Source organism: Anomaloglossus baeobatrachus, chromosome 1 (assembly GCF_048569485.1).
Source record: "Anomaloglossus baeobatrachus isolate aAnoBae1 chromosome 1, aAnoBae1.hap1, whole genome shotgun sequence".
Lineage (NCBI taxonomy): Eukaryota > Metazoa > Chordata > Amphibia > Anura > Aromobatidae > Anomaloglossus > Anomaloglossus baeobatrachus.
This window is the reverse complement of record NC_134353.1, coordinates 252,446,510-252,466,001: the sequence shown is the minus strand read 5'-3', so window position 1 is coordinate 252,466,001 and position 19,492 is coordinate 252,446,510. Positions and strand designations below refer to the sequence as shown.

Here is a 19,492-nt window from a genome sequence, read left to right as displayed (position 1 = left end):
GATCATTAGGGAAAGACTAGCCTTCTTAGGGTAGATTGGATCGTGCATTATGGCTGTACATACAGTTTAGATATAGAAACAAATCCAGCGGTCTACAGTCTGGGATGTATAAAAGCTTCCTTTATTGCAAAATGTCTTTAAAATTCAGCGGTACAGGAGTCCACAGAAACACAAGGTTAGCGATCCAGCGCGTTTCGGCCTTTGGTTTAGTCTGTATCCATGAATAAGATTTAACGACTTATCTGTCGAAACGGGTTGGTTCGCTAACACCTGTACCCCTGAAGTTTAAAGAAATGTTGCAATAAAAGATGATTTTATACATCCCGGACTGCAGACCGCTGGATTTGTGTCTATATCTGCATTTCATTATACCCGGACCAGGGATATCCTGTGCGGACATCATGAGACACCCCAGATTCTGGAAGTGGTGAGCTGGCTGATTTGTGTATGTGGTTCTATTACATACAGTATACTAATCTCCCATTCTTTTGGTTGAATATCAGGGACATATGTAATTTGTTTTACCTGTATAAACCATGTAGCCTCCATATATGCATTATATCTGACTGCTTCTCTGTCTGTAGGCCTTCTGAGCTGCTGGTTAAACTCAACAGACTCCTGGAGCGGTGCCTGAGAAATTCCAAATGTATTGACACTGAATCGCTTTGTGTGCAGGCCGGAGAGAAGGTGAGGGCTGTGTAATGGGGTGACTGAGTGTTTGACTTGGAATTCATCAGGGAGGGTTTTTTGTTTTTTTTTAATTCACAGAATTCAGTTTTCTATGTGCTAGTGTCATGGCAAGCTGGAGCTTTGAAATAGCAGGCGATCAAAACTTTCTTCTAACGCCATTCTAGATAGACTGAGGTGACGCCTAGATTTCACAATAAGGGCGCATTCAGATTCATGTATAATCGATCCGTATGCAAAATGGGTAGCTTGGCCGATGGGCTAGGTATAAAAAAAAACAAAAAACGCATACATTATTTTGATCTGTATTTTGGATCATACTCGCCTGATATAAGTCAAAGGATGTGCAAAATAAGGATCAGATATGATTTGACATCCATTTATCATGCACTTTCACGGATCCATTGCAATTATTATATGGAGAGAAGGTATGCACACCAGTGACTATGCAAGGGGAATACATGTAATGGCAGAAACTGCTGTGTGAATACTGGCCTGAAAAATGCAATAGCTACATGCAAAAATGAGAAAATGACAATGGAATCTGCATTACTGCCATGAAATATGAATAAAGGGAAATTTAGCTACTGAATTGATCAATGCAACAGAGCCCCAAAACCTTCACGGTATTCTCTTATTTTTGGGGTCCCTAGCTAATGTGTGTCCTCACATGCAGTTAAACAACTTACCAAGTATGGGAAGCTGAGACCCAGGCTATATATGTATAATGTGGACTGGCAAGGTATGGGTGGGGTCAGGTTCACAAACGAAAGACTACTAACAAATAAAGAAATAACGTTTGGAACAACATTCTAAAGGCTGCTTTACATGCTTCAATTTCTCGTGCAATCGCACCCGCCCCCATCGTTTGTGCGGCACGGGCAATTTATTGCCCGTGTCGCACACAGTCAGTAACCCCCGTCACACATACTTACCTCCCGAACGACCTCGATGTGGGCGGCGAACATCCACTTTCTGAAGGGGGAGGGACGTTCGGCATCACAGCGATGTCACACAGCGGCCAGCCAATAGACACGGAGGGGTGGAGATGAGCGGGATGTAAACATTCTGCCCACCTCCTTCCTTCCGCATTGCCGGCGGCCGCAGGTAGGCTGCAGTTCATTGTTCCCGGGGTGTCACTCGGTGCGATCTGTGCTGCCTCGGGAACGATGAACAACCGGCGTGCAGAAGGACGTTCGATTTTGTTTTTTGAAAATGAGTGACGTGTCAACGAGCAACGATAAGGTGAGTATTTTTGCTTGTTCACAGTCGCTCGTAGCTGTCACACGCTACGATATGTCAAACAATGTGCACCACTTACGACGTGACCCCGACGACATATCGCCCGATATATTGTAGCGTGTAAAGCCCGCTTAAGTCTGGGGCTCTGTTGCATTGATCAATTCAGTAGCTAAATTTCTCTTTATTCATATTTCATGGCAGTAATGCAGATTCCATTTTTCATTTTTGCATGTAGCTATTGGATTTTTCAGGCCAGTAATCACACAGCAGTTACTGCTATTTCATGTATTCCCCTTGCATAGTCACTGGTGTGCATACCTTATCTCCATATAGTGGTTTGTTTTTTTTTTTAGCTTTTTGCACCCAGTTCAGACTTAGAATGGTGTTCCAAACGTTATTTCTTTATCCATTGCAATTATTGACATGGCAAACTATATTTGACGTATTGTAACTTTTTTTTCTTCTAATTGTTCATCTATAAAACAGATGTCATTTGGAAGTAAAAGACTGACATACTGATGATAATACAGAGTAAAAAATATAATCTGCCTTTCCAGGAGGAAAAACAGACGACCATTTTGCATTTGCTCGTCTGAACCTGACCTTAGTGGTGGAAGTGTATGCAAGGGTTAAAAATCTATCTCCATTTACATTCTAGTTGCCTTCTGAGACCTGACGGCAGATTCATGCTGCCCAAATCTCGAGCAGCATGAATCAAAGACTAGTTCAGTTATTGCAGCATTTTAGAGAAAAGCTACTTTAACAAAATGTCCAGGGAGGATGTATCGTGGATGACTTCCAACACTGCAACCTGCAGCTTCTCCAGGCTCTTTACCCTCACCCAGACCGACAAGTCCTGCCTAATGTTTGCGTGTATAAAAAAAGGCCAGGGAACAAGCCGCCAGGCACATGCCTCTTGGACTAGTCATCCAAGACATGTAGTTCCTGATTGGCTGCATTATTACAGAAGCCAATGTGTTCTTCCTACTACCTGTGGCTCGGGCGGCATGAATTTGCTGCCAGGCTCCCTCGAAAACAAATACATATTTTTAAATCGGTACATGCTGCAGCCTCAGAATTGTGCATCATCTGATCTGTCCATACTGCACCCCACAAGGTGCTAGGGCTGCCTCCCTGCTGGGCCCACCACAAACACTGCATGGCAGCATAACTACATAGCAGGTCATCTCCGTTATTAACCCAAAAAGGGGTATTCCCATCTCCAATGTCCTGTGTGTAATAATATTATTAGCAAATGCCTCCAATTAGAAATGTAGTATAGTTCTTCTGATATAGCCATGTCTCTTATCTCTTGGGCAGGGCAGTGCAGCTTAGGAATCCATGAGCAACTGTCACTAAATGAGTGGTTGTAACCATAGATACCTAAGTGGCAATACGCTGCGCATGAGGTAAGAAATCTGGTTATATTACGCCTACTACATATTGGGATAGGATCTTGGAGACTGGAATACCCTTTTTAATAACGCCTGTGATAATTTGGATTGTAGTTTTTCCAATAATCACTAATTTTGTGATGTATGCTTTGGCGCTTCATGTGATCAGCATGGCCTCCTTTTCATAGAATGGTGCAAACTGAACTGGCTTTCACTTTGCACTATTCTAAAATGATTGCCTTAGTAAGCGACAGCAGAAGTGATACAGTTTTGCTGGATTGTGTGAACATTGAAAGGACTGACGTGGGTGGTTAAGAATCTTTTCAGGCACATGGGGATCCAGCAATGGTAGCCCTGTTCCTGACTCAGGCTTTGCTATCTGGTAAAATTACTAGAGAGTCAGAAACTTTGCACGAATCTCCATTTTTGTGAAACTTTTATATCACTAAAATACGTTCAGGGATGGCGTGCACCCTTATTCTTTTCTATTAAGGTGCATGCCATGTTCTTCCTGTTTTTTTTTTTTTTCTTTTGAGAATATAATCTTGTGGCAGGTTTGCTGCCCCTCAAAATCTGTTCCATTCATCTAAATGGGATAGTATTAGCAGCAAGAGTATGAAGTAATCCCTATGCAGATGAATTTGTAAAGTCACAGAAACGTCTGCAGCTTATCTGCATGTGTGAATATAAACTGTTTGAAAAAGGCTCATTAGTAGTGATGGGTGGACCCGGACTGTAAGGCTATGTGCCCACGGGACTCTGTACCCACGGATTTTGCTGCTGAAAACCTGCGGATTTATCTGGATTTTCTAGATAAATCCGCAGGTTTTAGCAAGTGCAGACACTCCCCATGTTATCCTATGGGACATGGGGAGTGTCTGTGTCCATGTTGCGGTATGTGCGGCTGCGTAACATGCTGCGGATGTCCCACAGCCGCACATAACTGCATGTCAATTATTCCTGCGGAATTCCCGGATCTCCACTATGGAGATAGAGGCCGGGACTTCCGCAGGTAGGTCGCATGAATGTCCGCAGGTTTTCTGCAGATATTTTGCTGGAATCCCGCAGCTATGTATAGCTGCGGATTCCGGGGAGCTGCTGTGGGAAACCTGAAGACGTACCTGTGAATATATCTGCAGGTGCGAGCTCCCGTGGGCACATAGCCTGGATCTGCGCGATTTCAAAAGTATCCAGGGGCCGGCCTCGGGCCTGGAATTCTCAGTGAATTCCAGCTAATGATCCGGCACTCAAAGAAAAAAAAATAGTAAAGCAAGGGGCGCTTCATACCTACCGAGCCTCCGGCAGCGCTGTAACTGCTCCCGCGGCCGCCCATTCACTTCAAGGGCTGCTCATTAGGCTCATGCATATGCACTGTTTTCCCTGCCCACCGGCATCTGTGATTGGTTGCAGTCAAACACTCCCCCAACCTGAGTGACAGCATGTACAGTAAAAATAAATAAAAAAAATTGGTGCAGGGGTCCCCCCATATTATGATACCATCACAGATAAAGCCTATGGCTACACGCTGCAGCTCCCAGCAGTGAGCTTATCTTGGCTGTACATCAAAATAAGAAGAACCGCATGCGTCTTTTTTAAATTTAAAATAAAAAAAGTGTGCAGTCCCAGCCTAAAAATAGCAACCTGCATCCATTAGATGTGACACTCCCAGCACTTTACCCGGCTCATCCTAATTGCCCTGGTGTAGTGGCAATCGGGGTAATAAGGAGTTGAACACAGCTGCCACTAAGCCCTAGATTAGTAATGGCAGGCGTCTGAGACTACCCCCCCCCCCCTCCCTTTACTAATCTGTAAATAAACAAACACCGAAAAAATACTTTTATATGAAATAACACAAATAAAACACCCGTTCTCACCACTTTATTAACCCCAAAACACCCCTGCAGGTCCTACGTAATCCACACAAGGTCCCACGACTATTCCAGCTTTGCTACGTTACTGAAGGCACAGCGTGCGATCATGGAACATGACCGACCGCTGATAAGTTCAGGCAGAGACTGAGAGGTGATGTCACTTAGGTTAGTTGCGGTCACAGCTGAAGGTTCTCACAGTCCTCCACCTATGATCACAGGTAATCTGACCCCAGGGACCTCAATGAACTCTCGCTGAGCACAGACCTGCATCTCCTAGTAGAAACCTATGGGGTTTTTTTGCCAAGAGATGCAGATTGGTGCTGAAATTTTGACACCATATTCCTACACCAAATCTACACCTCCTGGCCAAAAAAAACAACAAAAAAACCCCGCATCACTACTGCATGCAGTATGAATACCAGCAACTAGCTGTTGGGCTTTATCTTGGCTGGGTATCAAAATTGGGGGTAAGGTGGGGGGGACTGCACGTCATATATTTTTTTTTTTTTTTTTTTTAATTTATTTAAATAAGTAAACAAAACGTACGCAGTTCCTCTTATTTGATACACATCCAAGATAAGTGCATGACTGGGGGCTGCAGACAGTAGCTGTATGCTTTATCTTTGCTGGATATAATATGGGGACCCTATGCCGTTTTTTTTAATATATATATATATATATATATATATGTATGTATGTATGTATGTATGTATGTGTGTGTATATATATATATATATATATATATATATATATATATATATATATATATATATATATATATATATATATATATATATATATATATATATATATATATATATATATATTATATATATATATGTATACTGAATACTTATGGAATAAATCCCTTATAATCGGTTATGAAGTTTGGAGTGCCGATGCTTTATTTGCTGCATAGTGTGAGGAGTGCTGCCTGAATATTTGGATATGAATTTAAACTTCTGTTTAATGATTTCTTACAATAGGTATGGCAGATTCGGGTTGATTTGCATCTGTTAAATCATGAAGGAAACATAATGGATGCAGCAAGTATCGCAGCCGTGGCAGCACTGTGTCACTTCCGGAGGCCCGATGTATCCGTACAAGGAGAAGAAGTCACAGTGGTATGTCTTATGCCCGGTGGTGTGGTTTATCTGATGTAAAATGCAGAACTGTAAGATGTGAAAATATAAAATGCATACTACAGGCTCTTCCATAGAGGAGAGCTGGGTTGTTTGTTTTTTTTGTTTGTTTTTTTGTTTTTGTTTTCCTTTTTGTTCTTTCATTTTACATAAAACGCCAGAAATTTTAAACACCCTTTAGAAATTTTCATGAAGGGTCAGGACGTTGGGAGTCTTACTAAAACAAAGCTGCTCAAACCTCTTGTTGGATCACATATGGTCGTAGTCAGCGCAGTGAGGATAATCTGACAAGTGCCAAAGGAATGTGCTAGGTTTCTCATTTCTAGAACATTTGTGTATCAGTAGGATCAATCCTCCTAATATAGCTGTGCTTGATTACAACTAACACAGCAGAGCTGAGGTTTGTCTCTTTACAATCAGGCACAGCTATGCAGATAGATCAGGAGGGCAGACAGTCATTACATGTCTCACACTGATAATTTCCCTTTTCATTTAAAGGGACCCGTCATGTAAAATAAAAAAAGGTATTAAACTAAAGATATGGGGTTAATCTTCAGTTTAATAGCGTTCTGAAGGTGGTTACACTGAGAGCCCTGATGCCGGGAAATTTTGAACTTTATTCCTTGGGCTTTCAGTCATGGGGGTGGGCTGACTCATAAAAGGCTCAACCGGCTGTCAGTCAGTGCCAGAGGTGAAATTACAGCTGCTGCTCACTATGCATTGAGTGGTGACAGAATGCCATTAACATGCAGATTAACCCAATATCTGCAAGTAAATTTTTTTTTTTTTCTTTTTTAAGACCATTTCATTTTAAAATAAGCTCTACAGATTCTCGGGCGATCTATAACCCATCCATAGTTCTTAACAGCTTATTTACATTTAAGAAAAACCTTTATCTCTGGAATAAGACATCGAATCTGATATACAGGTATCGTTTTATTCAGTTTTCTATACCCTGCATGGCCATTTAGACAGATTAGGAGGGTTGATCTGGAAGAACATGTAGGTTGTTTTGAAATTAAGTTTCTTTTTATCTTCTTTTGTTGGTATAAATCATTCCTATTTTTCTTTCCTGTGATTAGTACTCTCCAGAAGAAAGAGACCCTGTTCCTCTTAGCATCCACCACATGCCCATTTGCGTCAGTTTTGCTTTCTTCCAACAAGGGTATGAATTTTATCATTATGTAATGTTGTTTTGTCCTGATGTCTTAGGTTCTCCTCACCAGTGTCAGAATGCCATGTGCTTCTTTTTCAATTTGCAAAGAATTTTCCTATTCCTGTGTTTTGTTTTTTTTTTTTTGTTTTGTTTTTTTTAATCTTGTTAAATTTGCGGAAATTTTATATGCAGATTTCCAGTGAATATTTCTTTATCGTTCCTATGGGAGACCCAGACATTGGGTGTATAGCTTCTGCCTCCGGAGGACACACAAAGTACTACACTAAAAAGTGTAGCTCCTCCCTCTGAGCATATACACCCCCTGGATAACCAAATATAGCCAGTTCATTGCTTTGTGTTCAGGAGGCACACATCCACACATGCATTCTCATCTGATTTTTGATTTTTGGAAAGAGTTTGAAGAAAAGCGGGTCCAAGCCTGGACTCCCGGCATGTCCCTTCTCACCCCACTGTGTCGGCGGTGTTGTTAAGGTTGATTTCAGGGCTGGAGCCTTACATGCTGCGCTCCTTCACCATCCCTCGGGCTCTGGCTTGAAGTGGGAGCCAGCACGGTTCTCCCTGCTTTGCAGGAGACCGGTCTCCATCCGCAGCCCTTCAGTATCCTGCCGGACGGAGCACTCATCCCCAGGGACTTGAAACCCTGCGTCTCACAAGCTAAGTATCTGAGACGTTATTTTCGGGGGTCCCTTTTACTTTATTGTTGGGGAGAGTGTGCTGTGTATCTGTTCTGACATTTCTGGCCGGTTCTCTGGTTTTCACCTGAGAACCGCGCCGATGGTGCCTGCGCGCCGGCCGCAGCGCTTAAATTTAGGCCCCGACTTCGCCTGAGGCCTAGTTTCGATTTCACTGCCCTCGCATGTCAATCATGCAGAGGGACAGTGCGGCTCCGCCCAGCGGCCGTTCGGCACAGGGGAGGGACACTCCTCTGAGTAAATGTCCCCTCCCCTGTAAATCTCCTTGGCCCTCCAGATCCCGCTCTCAGAGTAGGCCCCGCCCCCTCTCCTCGCTCCGGCGCCATTTTATCAGCGTTCTCACAGCGATCGGCGCTGGCTGCAGCATCTCTGCTAATCTGTCTGGGGGTCCGGGTTGTGGGATCTGGAGGGCACACAAACAATCTGGTAAGCCACAACCTCCGGTTGTTGACCTGCTTATATACTCTCTGGGGGTCATTCTGGCTCAGAGCCCCCACTTCAGCAGCATGTCTCACACGAGGAGCAAGGCTGCAAGGCTGTACGCAATATGCACTGCATGTAAGCTCGTGCTGCCTGAACCGAGCACATATCCACATTGTGATGCCTGCTCTAATCTGGCAATGCCTCAGCCTGGTATCGCACCCACAGTGGTCCCTCCGGCTGCTCCGGATCCGGTGGCTGAACCCCTGGCTTGGGTAGAATCCTTCTCTAGGTCAATCTCCCAGTCTTTTGCCGACTCCATGGGACAGCTGTCCCGGACTTTGCTGAACATGCATCAGCCCCCTTCTCAGGGCGCCTCTGCTGCTAGGGCTCTCTCAGCGGAGCTCACAGAGGATTCTTCATCTGGTCCCAGACCCCGTCGTCCTAAAAGGAGACGCAGGGCTCCCTCTCCTTCCTCGTCCCACGGCTCTGATTCACGAGCTGACTCGCAGGACGAGGAGGATGCCTTTACTGGGGGCTCGGACGCTACCTCCATGTGCCCCATTGATCTGTCCGAAAGTGACGCAGATGTTAATGATTTGATTGCGTCCATTAATTCTGTACTGGACCTCAATCCGCCAGTATCAGAGGAGCAACCCTCTCTGGCAGAAAAGCACCAGTTTACCTTGCCTAAGAGGACAAGGAGTGTGTTCTTTAACCACTCCAGTTTTCAGGCCACTGTGACCAAGCCTAGGGCCTGTCCTGACAAACGCTTCCCAAAGCGCGGTTCTGATGACAGTTTTCCCTTTCCACCTGAGGTGGTCAAGGAGTGGGCTCATTCACCAAAGGTAGACCCTCCGGTGTCTAGACTCTCAGCCCGGACCGTTGTATCAGTGGCTGATGGAACCTCTCTTAAGGATGCCACTGACCGCCAGGTTGACCTTCTGGCCAAATCTGTATATGAGGCGGCTGGGGCCTCGTTCTCCCCATCTTTTGCAGCAGTGTGGGCTCTCAAGGCCATCTCTGCTTCTCTGGAGGAGATGCATTCCCTCTCCAGGGAATCTATGCCCGAAATGGTTGCCTTAACGTCCCAAGCTTCAGCTTTTTCATCCTATGCCATGTCTGTCATGCTGGAGGCTTCTCACCGCACTGCAGTGGCTTCGGCTAATTCCCTCGCTATCCGCAGGATCTTGTGGCTTCGAGAGTGGAAGGCAGATGCTTCTTCAAAGAAGTACCTTGCTGGGCTCCCTTTTGCTGGATCCAGGCTATTCGGCGAACAACTGGATGAAATTATTAAGGAAGCTACTGGCGGGAAGAGTACTTCCATGCCACAAACTAAAACCAGGAAACCTGTCCAGGGCAGGAACCAGTCGAGGTTTCGTTCCCTTCGTTCCTCTAACTGGTCATCCTCTAAGCCCTCAGCTTCGTCCACTAACTCAGCCAAGGATCGAAAACCCAGCTGGCGCGCGAAGCCGCGTCCTCAGAAGAACGGAGGAGCTGCTGCCACTAAGGCAGCCTCCTCTTGACTATCTGGCTGCGCCAGCAACGTCCTTGGTCGGTGGCAGGCTCTCCCACTTTGGCGACGTGTGGTTTCAACACGTCTCCGATCAGTGGGTGCGGGATATCATCTCCCACGGCTACAGGATAGAATTTTCTTCCAGCCCGCCAAACAGATTTTTTCTGTCCACTCCCCCCTGCTCCAAAGCCGCCGCCTTCTCACAGGCCGTGGCATCCTTGCAGGCCAACGGAGTAATTGTTCCGGTTCCCGCCCGGGAACGGTTCAGAGGTTTCTACTCAAACCTCTTCCTAGTCCCCAAGAAGGACGGTTCCTTCCGGCCCATCCTGGATCTCAAGCTTCTCAACAAGCATGTTCAGGTGCGGCACTTTCGCATGGAATCTCTGCGATCGGTCATTGCCTCAATGACCCAAGGAGATTTTCTAGCATCCATCGACATCAGAGATGCCTATCTGCATGTGCCAATTGCAGTTTCACACCAGCGTTGGCTACGTTTTGCAATCGGAGAGGAACATTTCCAATTCATGGCTCTCCCCTTCGGGTTAGCCACGGCCCCTCGTGTATTCACCAAGGTCATGGCAGCAGTGGTTGCGGTTCTGCACCTCCAGGGGTTGGCAGTGATTCCTTACCTGGACGACCTTCTAGTCAAGGCTTCATCCAGTGCAGACTGTCAGCGGAGTGTCTCGCTCACTCTCGCCACGCTTGTTCAATTCGGGTGGCTTGTCAATCTGCCCAAGTCCACTCTGACCCCGACCCAGGAACTTACGTACCTAGGGATGCAATTCGAGACTCTGCCGGCACTTGTGAAGCTGCCCTTAGTCAAACAGCAGTCCCTCCCTCTGGCGGTGCGCTCTCTGTTGAAGCCCCGCCGTCATTCCATCAGGCACCTCATGCAGGTGCTGGGTCAGATGGTGGCGTCAATGGAAGCGGTTCCCTTTGCCCAGTTCCATCTGCGTCCTCTGCAGCTGGACATTCTCCGCTTTTGGGACAAGTGGACCTCTTCTTTGCACAGGCTAGTGGCTCTGTCGCCACAGACCAGCAGCTCTCTTCAGTGGTGGCTCCGGCCCCTCTCTGTGTCTCAGGGACGCTCCTTCCTGACCCCGTCCTGGGTGATCCTCACCATGGACGCCAGTCTCTCCAGCTGGGGAGCAGTATTTCTCCACCACCGAGCACAGGGCACTTGGACTCCGTCCGAATCAGCCCTCTCGATCAATGTGCTGGAAATCAGGGCTGTACTCCTAGCTCTCGTAGCCTTTCACCACCTGTTGGCGGGCAAGCACATTCGAGTCCAGTCGGACAACGCAACAGCAGTTGCCTACATCAATCACCAGGGCGGGACTCTCAGCCGCCTGGCGATTGTTGGAGGTGCAACGCATCCTTCAGTGGACGGAGGACTCCAGGTCCACCATATCCGCAGTCCACATCCCAGGCGTAGAAAACTGGGAGGCAGATTATCTCAGCCGTCAAACCGTGGACAGCGGCGAGTGGGCCCTGCATCCGGCAGTGTTCCGGTCAATCTCCCGCAAGTGGGGCACTCCGGAAGTGGATCTAATGGCATCCCGGCACAACAACAAGATCCCGGTTTACGTGGCTCGCTCCCACGATCCTCAGGCCTTGGCAGCGGACGCGCTGGTTCAAGATTGGTCCCAGTTCCGTCTGGCCTACGTGTTTCCCCCTCTAGCTCTCTTGCCCAGGGTCCTGCGCAAGATCAGAATGGAGGGCCGTCTGGTCATAATCATTGCTCCAGACTGGCCCAGGCGAGCTTGGTACCCAGACCTGCTCCGTCTGTCCGTAGAAATGCCGTGGCATCTCCCGGACCGCCCAGACCTTCTCTCTCAAGGTCCGTTTTTCCGCCAGAATTCTGCGGCTCTCAGATTGACGGCGTGGCTCTTGAGTCCTGGATCCTGACGGCTTCAGGCATTCCTTCCGAGGTCATTTCCACTATGACTCGGGCTCGGAAGTCTTCCTCGGCCAGGATTTACCACAGGACTTGGAGGATTTTCCTGTCCTGGTGTCGCTCTTCCGGCCATGCTCCTTGGCCGTTTTCTTTGCCAACCATCCTGTCCTTTCTACAGTCCGGTCTGCAGCTAGGACTATCCCTCAATTCCCTCAAGGGACAGGTCTCGGCTCTGTCAGTCTTGTTCCAGCGGCGTATCGCCCGACTGGCTCAGGTGCGCACCTTCATGCAGGGCGCATCTCACATCATTCCTCCTTACCGGCGGCCTTTGGATCCCTGGGACCTTAATCTGGTCCTCACGGCCTTACAGAATCCCCCCTTTGAGCCTCTTAGGGAGGTTTCTTTGTTTCGACTTTCACAGAAAGTGGTCTTTCTGGTGGCCATAACTTGTCTCAGGAGAGTCTCTGATTTGGCTGCGCTTTCTTCGGAGTCACCCTTTTTGGTTTTTCACCAAGACAAGGTGGTTCTCCGTCCGACTCCGGACTTTCTCCCTAAGGTGGTGTCTCCTTTCCACCTTAACCAGGACATTTCATTGCCTTCCCTTTGTCCGGCCCCTGTACATCGCTTTGAGAAAGCGTTGCATACCTTGGATTTGGTGCGGGCGCTCCGGATCTATGTGTCACGCACCGCTGCCCTTAGGCGGTGCACCTCTCTTTTTGTGCTAACCACGGGTCAGCGCAAGGGTCTCTCGGCTTCTAAACCGACCCTAGCTCGTTGGATTAGGTCGGCCATATCCGATACCTACCAATGTTCTCAGGTGCCTCCACCGCCAGGGATTAAGGCGCACTCGACCAGAGCTGTCGGTGCCTCCTGGGCTTTCAGGCACCAGGCTACGGCCCAGCAAGTCTGTCAGGCTGCCACTTGGTCTAGTCTGCACACTTTTTCGAAGCACTACCAAGTGCATGCTCATGCTTCGGCAGATGCGAGCTTGGGCAGACTCATCCTTCAGGCGGCTGTCGCCCATTTGTGAAGTTAGGTTTTGCCTACTTCTCAGTTTTTCTGTTTATTCCCACCCATGGACTGCTTTGAGACGTCCCATGGTCTGGGTCTCCCATAAGGAACGATGAAGAAAAAGAGAATTTTGTTTACTTACCGTAAATTCTTTTTCTTATAGTTCCGACATGGGAGACCCAGCACCCTCCCTGTTGCCTGTTGGCAGTTCTTGTTCCGTGTGTTTTTCACCGGCTGTTGTTGTAGACAGAGGTTCCGGTTATTCCGGGTTTTACTCTATCTCTACTTATGGGTGGATGTCCTCCTTCAGCTTTTGCACTAAACTGGTTGGATTTGTCATCCAGGGGGTGTATATGCTCGGAGGGAGGAGCTACACTTTTAGTGTAGTACTTTGTGTGTCCTCCGGAGGCAGAAGCTATACACCCATGGTCTGGGTCTCCCATGTCGGAACTATAAGAAAAAGAATTTACGGTAAGTAAACAAAATTCTCTTTTTTAAATATGGAGAAACCTGTAAAAACCAAACAAACCCCTAAGTACATTTGATATTGCTCTAATTGTACTGAACTTTTCCTTTAGAACATTCTTGCTCGTCGACCCAAATGAACGTGAAGAGCGTGTCATGGATGGTCTACTGGTTATTGCCATGAACAAACACCGAGAGATTTGTGTTATACAGTCCAGTGGAGGGATCATGCTGCTCAAAGATCAGGTGATTTCATTGACCAATATATACACTTCTGTGTGGGCTGTCCGTCGGATCTAGTTTCATTAATCCAAACACACATGCGTTTTGTTTTTTTTTTGTTTTATTTTAATGTCCATAGTTGTTTGTGTCTTACTTGTTTTGTGGATCAGACTCTGCCATTAAAGTTTATGGGGACCCATGGAACATGAAGACATACAGTGCCTTGCAGTGTTTCATCCATTTTTCATTTTCATCTATTAATACATAAAAGGGCCTATAGTCTACCTGATTCAGTTTGTTTTTAAAAGTGGATAAGCAAAGATACGGATGATGCAGAGTTGAAAATTGATGGAACAACTGGTGTGTAGATGCAGACTAAAGTTGTTAGTCCTATTCATGGATTAAAACATGCAAACTTAGTCTGAAAATGGGAACCACAGCATCTCACTCTGTATGATAAATTAAGCAAATCTCCCCCCCCCCCCCCCGGTTTACGTTTCTCTTGATCATTTTTCGAGCCACTTTTCTGTACTGTAATTTTAGTAAATTGAGTCATTAAATTAGTCTAAAACACATACCAAATAGGTATAAACCTTGCTACGTGTTAATTGCACACACATTAGTCCAGATAAGAATTACTGATTAATAATAAAGCTGCTGCAAAATATTGACTGCAATTCAAAATGGGAAAATCTCTACCAAAAAATGTGCAGGTTTTAAAACGCATTACATAAAGGGAACCTGACAGCAGGCCGGCATGTTTTCTGCATGGCTGAACTAATACAGCCATGGTCTTTCACTCTGAAACGCTGCGGTGTTTCAGAGAAACACAGACTTTAATAGGAGGCTGATACATTGCAGATTAGTCTGACAGTGGATACCCTTTCTTTATCGCTTCATTGGGGGACACAGAGACCATGGGTTGTATGCTGCTGCCACTAGGAGGCGACCCTAAGCTAAAAAAGGTTAACTCCTCCTATGCAGTATACACCCACCAACTGGCAATCGTTCCTCAGTTTAAGCTTAGTGTCCATAGGAGGTGGACACACTTGGGGCTGCTCTCAGCCCCCCAGGTTTGTATTTTTAATTTGTTTGATTTTTCGTTTCAGACACAGCTCGTCGGGCGACAGGGTGTAATAGCTCACCCTGCTCTCCCCCCTAGAGACCGGTGGCACAGAAGTGGGGTCTGTCCGCCACTTCCGTTGTCCTCAGTGTCTGTCTGGCAGGACCCTACCTCCCTAACACTCTCAAGACTATTTGGGGGGCATCCGCACAGAGGGACAGGCGGATGGTCCTTGCCCCCCTCCCCCTGCACGCTCGCCTTCCACAGCCGACCTGATCAGGGAGGGGAGACGAAAAATCACACAGGAAGATACCCGTCTCCCTATACCTTTCCCAGGAGGCCAGGATCAAGGAGGACTATCAGCCATCGGGACAGGTACCATCCCTTGTCCCGGGTCATGGGGGGCTCTGGTTTTTAAAAATAAAAAAAAAACAAAAGGCAGAGGATCCATAGGATTAGCTTACCCCAGGTCAGCTCCCCTTTAAGCAGGCAATACACTCGCCCATGTCCCGTCCTCGGTGCTGTCCACCGGCTCCCCCTGCGGCCTCATCCCTAATTTAGCCCCCGGCTTCTCTCCGGCCTAGCTCCCGGCCGGCCACGCCCCCTCCCGGCCGGCCTATCGCGTGAGTCCTTGCTTCCCAGCAGGCCCGCCCGCTCCAACAGCCATTCACAGCAGGTCTCTGCGCGCCCTTTTTCAACCACTCACGGGCCCTCTCTCTCCCAGCCAATCCCTGCAGTCCTTTCTTCTGCAGCGCGCCGGTTTTTCGCGCTCTTTCCTGCTCCTCCCCCGGCCCGGACACCTTCAGCAGTGCCATCACAGCCCTGCGGTCTCTCTGTGCGGCGGCAGCGTTCCACGTGCAGCCTCCGGCCTCATACCCCTGCAGCTCCCCGGAGCCCCCACCTCTGCTCCCTCAGCCTGCAGCCTCACCGCACAGCGCCAGCACACACAGGACGCCAGAATCTGGGTAAGCTCTACCACTGGGAGGCAGCTCCTTCCCCAGTACCCCATCCACCTGGCATCCTCCGGTCTGTTTCTTCTCTTCCTCTCCTCTCTCCCCCCTCTGTCCCATGTCCAGCACAAGAGCATCCCGCTCTCATCCACAGGCCATAGTACTACACTTCGCCTGCACCTCTTGTCTAAAGAAGTTTCCCTCAGGGCAGTCCTCTCCCATCTGCCAAGCCTGCAGCACCCCTAACATGACTACTACGGAGCCCCCCACCGCCCGTAACGAGGACTTGGCCCCCACACCTGAGTGGGCTACAGCTCTCTCTCAGTCCGTGGACAACCTAACTAAGGTATCTCAAACCTTGGTTTCAGCCATAGAGCGCCTGCCCGCCTCCACCTCTGGAGCCCCCCCCGGTGACCCAGAGCGAGTCTGAGCCCGCAGCGCCACTAGCCCGGCAGGGAAGGACGCACAAGAGGTCTAGGAAGCGGTCCTTCTCGGGGTCATCCTCCAGCTCTCCTAACCCCTCTATGGCCTCCAGAGCAATACGCTCTCGATCTCCTACCTCATCTGCGGCAGCCCCAGATTCGGACCAGGACCCTGATTCTGACTCCGATCTCGACTCTGAACATACCTCCAAGCTGACCAGCATGATGGACAGTCTGGTTATTGCCGTCAACCAAACCCTAGAGGTGAAGGATGTAGATCCGGCTCCTACCAGTCAGTCGGTCCCTTTTCAAAAGGGCCAAGAAACTGCCAAGAAGCTTTGGCAACCATAGGCAATTTGAGGACATTTTTTCTAGACAGTGGGAACATCCTGACAAGCGTTTCCAGAGGCGCAAGCGGGCACAGGTTCTTTATCCCTTTGCACTGGAACTTCTTCAGAAGTGGTCAGTGTCTCCTTCAGTGGATCCTCCGATCTCCCGACTTTCATCCAGTACCACCTTGCCGCTCTCTGATGGCGCCTCCCTTAAAGACAGGACCATAGAATCCCTAGCCAAGTCGGCCTTTGAAGCCTCCGGCTCCGCCATCACTCCAGCCTTTGCATCCACCTGGGTCTCCAAGGCTGTTTCCGCCTGGGCAAAGCTCCTTCGGCGTGGTATCCTGGCTGAAGCTCCCAGCCCCGAGCTGGCAGATCTGGCAGATCAGATCGCCCATGCCGGAAAGTATCTAGTTGCTGCGTCCCTCGACTCCGCTGCTTCTGCAGCCCTGGCAGCTGGCAACATTGCTGCAATCCGCAGAGCTTTGTGGCTTAAAGCGTGGAACGCGGACTCGGCATCCAAAAAGTCTCTCACCAGTCTTCCCTTTTTTGGTGCCAGACTCTTCGGAGAAAAGCTGGACAAGATCATCTCTGAGGCAACTGGGGGCAAGAGTACCTTCCTTCCCCAACGAAGGATCCCCCGTGCCCCTCCCAAACGACGGGTTTTTCCCTTTCGTCAATTTTCTACCAACAGCAACACCCGTCGGGAGCGGTCGCCAGCACGTCAAGAGAGACGGAAGCCCTCCTTTAAGGCAACACCCCACTGGCGTTCCCGTGGCCAGCAGTCCAAGACCTCCAGATCCAACAGATTCTCCTCCGCATGACTGGGCTCCCATCCCTGGATCCTCGTCCAGGGTCGGCGGTCGCCTCCGCATGTTCAGAGGCGCGTGGCTTTCCGTGATAGACGACGCCTGGGTCCGAGACTTCGTCTCTCACGGCTACAAGATAGTTTTCTTCTCTTCCACACTCGCGCTTCGTCAAGTCCAAACCCCCCAAGGATCCCTCTCTCACCAAGGGTTTCTTCGCAGCCATTCAGTCCATGCGAGACTCTGGGGTCATCACCCCCGTCCCCCCTCAAGACCGATTTCGGGGTTTTTATTCAAATCTTTTCGTTGTTCCGAAGAAGAATGGCACCGTCCGTCCCATTCTGGACCTGAAGTGGCTCAACAAGCGGGTCCGTCTCCGTCGATTCCGCATGGAGTCTCTGCGCTCAGTGATTGCATCCATGGAACCCAGGGAGTTCCTTTGTTCGGTGGACATCCAGGACGCCTATCTCCACATCCCTATCTTCCCAGCTCATCAGAGATTCGTACGTTTCGTGGTTCAGGAGCAACACTTTCAGTTCACAGCTCTCCCATTCGGGCTCTCGACGGCTCCCAGAGTCTTCACCAAGGTGATGGCAACCGTCATGGCTATTCTTCGGACCCGGGGAATTCTAGCCATCCCGTACCTGGACGACATTTTAATCAAGGCTCCCTCGGCGTCGGAGTGCCGCGAAAGCCTCAACATCACTCTGGATACGCTAGAACGTCTCGGATGGTTGATCAACAGACCAAAGTCATCTCTGATCCCGGCTCAACGTATCTCATTCCTCGGCATGATCTTCGACACCGCACAGGCGAAGGTTCTCCTGCCCGAGGACAAGCTCTCGGCTATCCTCAGGGGGATTTGGAAGCTCCAACGCGCTCCCCGTTGCTCTCTTCGGTACTGCATGAGCATTCTCGGAAAAATGGTGGCGTCAATGGAAGCGGTGCCCTACAGCCAATTCCATACTCGCCCTCTTCAGGGTCTCCTTCTATCAACATGGGACAAGTCTCTTCGCTCCCTGGATCGACCAGTCGCGCTCCCTCCACGAGTCAGAGTCTCTGGAATGGTGGAAACGCTCTCCCCTCACCCTCCAAGGGAGATCATTTCTACCCCTTCGATGGAAGGTCATCACGACAGACGCCAGCCTACTAGGCTGGGGAGCCACATTCCAAGACCTTACAGTTCAGGGTCGCTGGACCGAGCCGGAAACCAAGCTTTCCATAAACATTTTGGAACTCAGTTCAGTCCAATTGGCTCTCCTACACTGGGAGTCCCTGCTTCTAGGACACCCAATTCGGGTACATTCCGACAATGCGACAACTGTGGCATACATAAACCACCAGGGCGGAACACGCAGCCGAGCGGCAATGAAGGAGGTATCTCAAATCCTCGACTGGGCCCAACAGAACACCCCAGCGATCTCAGCGGTCCACATTCCGGGAGTGGACAATTGGGCCGCCGACTTCCTCAGCCGAGAAGGACTCGACGCGGGAGAGTGGTCCCTCAATCCCAGAATCTTCCAGCAGATCTGTTCCAGGTGGGGGACCCCCGACATGGATCTCCTGGCATCCAGGTGGAATCACAAAGTGCCCCTGTTCGTCTCCAGAGCAAGAGATCCACTGGCGCTCCCAATGGTCGCCCTAGCGATTCCCTGGTCGCAATTCTCTCTGCCGTACCTCTTTCCTCCGCTTCCGCTCATCCCCAAATTAGTCAAGAAGATCAAATCGGAAGGAGTCCCGGTGATTCTTGTGGCCCCAGATTGGCCCCGTCGCCCATGGTACGCAGAACTCGTGCACCTTCTCACCGACGTCCCGTGGAGACTACCAGACGTCCCGGACCTTCTCACTCAGGGACCATTCCTTCACCAGAATTCACAGTCGCTCAATTTAACGGCATGGCTGTTGAAGCCGCAGTACTAGCTTCTTCAGGATTCTCAGAAACTGTCGTCCAGACAATGATTAAAGCACGGAAACCTTCCTCTTCCCGCATCTACCACCGTACGTGGAAGGCCTACTTCCGCTGGTGTGAAGCTAACCAGGTCGCAGCCATGACCTCCTTACCAGTTCTGTTGTCCTTCCTGCAGTCTGGTCTGGATGCGGGGTTGGCACTTGGCTCTCTCAAAGGGCAAGTGTCTGCTCTTTCCATTCTCTTCCAGAAGAGGATTGCCTCTCGCTCACAGGTT

General features: G+C 49.2%; 2 protein-coding genes across 2 annotated transcripts in view; one reads left to right on the top strand and one right to left on the bottom strand.

Annotated features, from left to right (window-relative positions):
- Positions 1-19,492, bottom strand: part of ANXA5 (annexin A5) — a 445,678-nt gene that overhangs the window by 95,989 nt on the left and 330,197 nt on the right. The gene's annotated exons all lie outside the window — the stretch shown is intronic.
- EXOSC9 (exosome component 9) overlaps positions 1-19,492 on the top strand; it is a 61,199-nt gene that overhangs the window by 4,882 nt on the left and 36,825 nt on the right. The window contains exons 4-7 of the mRNA XM_075336304.1: positions 585-687; positions 6,181-6,318; positions 7,419-7,501; positions 13,628-13,760. Coding sequence (XP_075192419.1) covers positions 585-687; positions 6,181-6,318; positions 7,419-7,501; positions 13,628-13,760 — 457 coding nt within the window. The remainder of the gene's footprint in view (positions 1-584; positions 688-6,180; positions 6,319-7,418; positions 7,502-13,627; positions 13,761-19,492) is intronic.